Genomic DNA, 5,610 nt, shown 5'->3' on the forward strand with positions numbered 1-5,610 from the left:
TCAAAAAATTCTGGAAATTTCAAATTTCTGGAAAATACGAAAATTTCAAAAAATCCCAAAATTGCAAATTTCCAAAAATCCTAAAATTCCAAAAAATATCGAAATTTAAAAATTCTATAATTCGAAATTTCGTTTTTTTTTAAATTTCGAAATTCTGAACGTCTGAACTTCCGAATTTCTGAATTTCTTTTTTTTTCCAAAAATCCTAAAACCCAAAAAAGATTCTTTTCTCACCGATTTCCGTCCGTGTCAAAACGACTACTCTTATAAACCTATCTCTCATTCTCCTCCTTTTCATTTCCAATTTCACGACACCGACGCCATATTCCCCTTCTTCTTCTACTTCGTTTTCCACCCCAATTTTTCTCAATTTCCATGTACTACATACATATGTCATGTATATAATATGTGTTGTGTCTTCTATTTTCTCGAAATTCTTTCTTCTCGGTTTTTTTATTCTTGCTCTTCTTGCTCTATTTCTCTTGGAATTTAGTAGTAAAATGTATGGGTTCGAAAGTTTCAAAGTTTCAAAAATAACAATTTGTCAACAACTTTTTTATATCTTTAACAGGACGTTTTGAAAATACTGTAACACTGAAAATGGACAAGTTTCTAGGCAATAAAATATTTTGAGATTATGGGATTTCGGGATTATAGGATTCTGAGATTCTGATATTTTGAGATTTTGAGACTCTGAGATTCTGAGATTCTGAGATTCTGAGATTCTGAGATTCTGAGATTCTGAGATTCCGAGATTATGAGATTCTGAAATTCTGAGATTCTGATATTTTGAGATTTTGAGACTCTGAGATTCTGAGATTCTGAGATTCTGAGATTCTGAAATTCTGAGAATCTGAGATTCTGAGATTCCGAGATTCTGGGATTCTAAATTCTGAGAATCTGAGATTCTGAGATTCTGAGATTCTAAGATTCTGAGATTCTGAGATTCTGAGATTCTGAAATTCTGAGATTCTGAGATTCTGAGATTCTGAGATTCCGAGATTCTGGGATTCTGAAATTCTGAGAATCTGAGATTCTGAGATTCTGAGATTCTAAGATTCTGAGATTCTGAGATTCTGAGATTCTGAAATTCTGAGATTCTGAGATTCTGAGATTCTGAGATTCCGAGATTCTGAGATTCTGAGATTCTGAGATTCTGAGATTCTGAGATTCCGATATTCTGAGATTCTGAGATTCTGATGTTTTGAGTTGTTGAGATTCAAGAATCCAGAAATTCCGGAACATGACAAAGTTCTCATACTCTGATTTTTCTGGAGATTCTGAGATACTGAACATTCCGAAACTTCCAAATTATTAGATTCAATATTCCCCAATTCCCCACTTCTTCTTCTCCCTTCAAAAGTCCTCTTCTCCTTCTCCTTCTTATTCTTTTCACAACTGGATACACATACGAATTAATCTCCTTCTCTTTCCCTCACCTATTGCCATCCATTCAACTCATATCTCCTTTTTCTTCTTCCTTTAATCTCCACCCACTTTTTTTGTTCTAAACTAGACAGAGAAAATGGAAAAAATCAATTTTCACATTTTTTCTTATTTTCATCGGAAACGCAGACAGCTAGAGGGTCTCGTTGTCTCCGTCTCTTCAAATCTCAATTAGATTCTTTGAATTCCAGAAAAAGAACCAGCTTTCTAGCTCGTTATTGCGCCGAGATACATAGCTCTGAAGAGACGCAGACAATTAGAGTGTATCGTCGTCTGCGCTCTCTCGCTTTTCGACCAAGAGAGAGGGAGAGAGAGAGAGAGAAACGCTGAGAAAAAGGAATTGCTCATATTGCGTGCTCTTTGACTCTCAATTCATTCTTTTCTCACCCAAAAAAACATTCGAAGGCGACGAGACTCTTCTTCCTTTTTTCTCTGCGTCTCTCGATTTTCAATAATCTCTCGCCAGCAAAGAGCACGAGCACTTCGTTTTTTTTGCTGATTTCCTATCTGTCATCACCCTCATCGCATAATTGATTTTCGCCCTTGGGAGGAAGGATTGGAAGATTTTGAAACTTAATTTCTGAATTTCTGAATATCTGAATTTCTGAATATCTGAATTTCTGAATATCTGAATTTCTGAATTTCTGAATTTCTGAATTTCTGAATTTCTGAATTTCTGAATTTCTGAATTTCTGAATTTCTGAATTTCTGAATTTCTGAATTTCTGAATTTCTGAATTTCTGAATATCTGAATTTCTGAATATCTGAATTTCTGAATTTCTGAATATCTGAATTTCTGAATTTCTGAAAATTCCCAATGACAAGAAATCCGAAATTCCATTTTTTCCGATAAATTGGAATTTCATAATTTTTGAAAACCCCGAAATTCTCAACTTTCTGGGCCCTCTCCTATTTTCGCAATTTTTCGATTTCCGCTTTTTGAAATTTTCCTGAAATATCACATTTTCAGAACCAACAAAAATGGATCCAGAAACCCTAAAAAGTTTCGGATCAATGGTGTGTGGACGTGTGGAAACGGGACCGGTCCGTTTCGCAGATTTGGAACCAGAAACTCCGATTGTTCAAAAATCTCAAAATCCAGCAAAATCCAAATCAGATTCTGAAGCTCTGGATCTCACCAAATCCAAATCACTGATTGCTGATCTTTTGAAGCCAGGATCCACAGAATCCCGATCTCCAAGCTATGAATCTGATGACTCTGAATTTACGGATTACGGTAGTGATGAGGAATCGGATTCAGAGATTTTAAAGCGAGTGGAAGCGGCGAAAGAGGCTGAGAATCTGAAGAAGAATTTGAAGAGAATGATGGAGGATGAGGGAAAGATGAATAAGAAAAATGAGGAAACGCAGAAGAAGAATTCACTGGAGCCAAGGAAGAAGAGGAGAATTTTGAGGTATTTGGGATTTTTCGATTCTCAAAATTCTAACAAAATCTGAAATTTCAGCCACGATGACATCTGTAGAATGAGCTACTCACTCCAGCTACCGCTTTACGAGACATTCTGGCAACCGGAACGGGATATTAGTAAGATTTGTTTGAACTTTTTGTAGAATTTCCAGTTTTTTCGGAATTTCTGAAGGTTCCATATTTATCAAAATTTCAAAACCGCTTGAAAAAAAGTACAGTAATTCGAAAAACTGAAAGAATATTCATTCGGAAAATTTGATTTCAAATTTTAGCCATTTTTCTGGGACTTTGGGAATTTCTTGAGCGAATTCCCCGGTATGACTTCCATTCGGTCGGGAAACTCAGCCGACCAACCGACCCCGCCGACCGAACTGACCGCGCCGACCGTTTTCGTGCATTTGCGCGTCAACGTGTTTGCATACGCTGCATTGTATTTTACGACAAACCACTCACTAAATGCGTCGTTTGTCGTAAAATGAAATGCTTTGTACTCAAAATTTCGTGTTGTGGTCGACGATTTGGACCGACCGAAATGGAGGCCTCATGCCCTAGTTCCTGAATTTTCAGAACTTTTTTTGAAAGCTTGGGATTTCTCAAAAAGTAGGATTTTGAGAGTTTGGGATTTTTTGGAATTTCTGAATTTCTGAATTTCTGAATTTTTGAATTTCTGAATTTCTGAATTTCTGAATTTCTGAATTTTTGAATTTCTGATTTTCTGAATTTTTGAATTTCTGAATTTCTGAATTTCTGAATTTCTGAATTTCTAAATTTCTGAATTTCTGAATTTCTGAATTTCTAAATTTTTGAATTTCTGAATTTTTGAATTTCTGAATTTCTGAATTTCTGAATTTCTGAATTTCTGAATTTTTGAATTTCTGAATTTCTGAATTTCTTAATCTTTTAATTATTCTTCAATTTTCAATTTCTAGGTACCATGAGAAAATTAGCCAAGGCAGCTCATGTGATGACGGAGCTAAGTCGTACCATAGGAGATGATTACACAATGGTGACACCGAAAAACAAAGATTCTCCAGTTTATTTCAATTTCGGAGACACACCAATTATGTACAATGCGTCGGATCTTCCAAAAGAAATCGAGCCGTTGAAGATGAATGAAAAGGAGTGTAGAGGTGAGACTTGATTGGAGGAGATTTTGGAAAATTTTGGAAATTTCGCAACTTCGAAAATTCTAGTAAATTGAAAATTCTGAAATTTGAAAATCCGGAAATCCTGATATTCCGAAAATTCCAAATCTCTAAAAATACGTTTCCAGCCCAATACGAAAAAGACAAGAAGCGCTACGAAGCGGACCAGAAGATTCTCGAAGCTCAACAAGCTCAACTACATCAAGCCGCTGCTACATTCATGGCTGAAGCCATGAAATCCGGTGGACTAGAGAGTAAGAATTACAGTAATCCCAAAACTACAGTAACCCAAAATTTTCCAGATTATATGAGAGCGTTGGATGATAATCAGAAGCAGTTCATGCACACCGTTTTCACTACGTGAGTTGATTTTTTTGAAATAAAAAAAAGTCAGAAATTCAGAAATTCGGAAATTAGGAAATTCAGAAATTCAGAAATTCAGAAATTCAGAAATTCAGAAATTCAGAAATTCAGAAATTCAGAAATTCAGAAATTCAGAAATTCAGAAATTCAGAAATTCAGAAGTTCATAAATTCAGAAATTCAGAAATTCAGATATTCAGAAATTCAAAAATTCAGAGATCCAGAAATTCAGAAATTCAGAAATTCAGATATTCAGAAATCCAGAAATTCAGAAATTCAAAAATTCAGAAATTCATAAAATTCAGAAATTCGGAAATTAAGAAAGTCAGAAATTCAGAAATTCAGAAATTCGGAAATTCAGAAATCCAGAAATGCAGAAATTCAAAAATTCAGAAATTCAAAAATTCAGAATTTCAGAAATCCAGAAATTCAGAAATTCAAAAAATTAGAACGTCAAAAATTCAGAAATTTAGAAATTCAGAAATTCAGAAATCCAGAAATTCAGAAATTCAGAAATTCAGAAATTCAGAAAATTCAGAAATTCAGAAATTCAGAAATTCAGAAATTCAGGAATTCTGAAATTCAGAAATTCGGAAATTCAGAAATTCAGAAATTCAGAAATTCAGAAATTCAGGAATTCAGAAATTCAGAAATTCGGAAATTCAGAAATTCAGAAATTCAAAAATTCAGAAATTTAGAAATTCATAAAATTCAGAAATTCAGAAATTCAGAAATTCAGAAATTCAGGAATTCAGAAATTCAGAAATTCGGAAATTCAGAAATTCAGAAATTCAAAAATTCGGAAATTCAGGAATTCAGAAATTCAGAAATTCGGAAATTCAGAAATTCAGAAATTCAAAAATTCAGAAATTTAGAAATTCATAAAATTCAGAAATTCAGAAATTCAGAAATTCAGAAATTCAGGAATTCAGAAATTCAGAAATTCGGAAATTCAGAAATTCAGAAATTCAAAAATTCAGAAATTCAGGAATTCAGAAATTCAGAAATTCAGAAATTTAGAAATTCAGAAATTCAGAAATTCAGAAATTCAGAAATTCAGAAATTCAGAAATTCAGAAATTCAGAAATTCAGAAATTCAGAAATTCAGAAATTCAGAAATTCAGGAATTCAGAAATTCAGAAATTCAGAAATTCGGAAATTCAGAAATTCAGAAATTCAGAAATCCAGAAATTCAGAAATTAAGAAATTCAGAAATTCATAAAATTCA

General features: G+C 33.5%; 2 protein-coding genes across 2 annotated transcripts in view; one reads left to right on the forward strand and one right to left on the reverse strand.

Annotated features, from left to right (window-relative positions):
• Positions 1 to 4,384, forward strand: part of CBG26612 — a gene marked incomplete at both ends in the record, with an annotated part of 8,015 nt that extends 3,631 nt beyond the window's left edge. Inside the window, 5 exons of the mRNA XM_045241399.1 lie at positions 2,417 to 2,861; positions 2,913 to 2,992; positions 3,865 to 4,005; positions 4,149 to 4,274; positions 4,323 to 4,384. Coding sequence (XP_045100151.1) covers positions 2,417 to 2,861; positions 2,913 to 2,992; positions 3,865 to 4,005; positions 4,149 to 4,274; positions 4,323 to 4,384 — 854 coding nt within the window. The remainder of the gene's footprint in view (positions 1 to 2,416; positions 2,862 to 2,912; positions 2,993 to 3,864; positions 4,006 to 4,148; positions 4,275 to 4,322) is intronic.
• CBG18860 lies at positions 557 to 1,296 on the reverse strand (the record flags this gene model as incomplete). The annotated part of the gene is made up of 2 exons (XM_002646405.1): positions 557 to 1,196; positions 1,262 to 1,296. 2 exons carry the CDS (start codon positions 1,294 to 1,296, stop codon positions 557 to 559), a joined length of 675 nt encoding a protein of 224 aa, XP_002646451.1.
• Positions 4,385 to 5,610: the final 1,226 nt, after the last annotated feature.

This window comes from Caenorhabditis briggsae (genome assembly GCF_000004555.2).
Source record: "Caenorhabditis briggsae complete genome, chrI, whole genome shotgun sequence".
NCBI lineage: Eukaryota > Metazoa > Nematoda > Chromadorea > Rhabditida > Rhabditidae > Caenorhabditis > Caenorhabditis briggsae.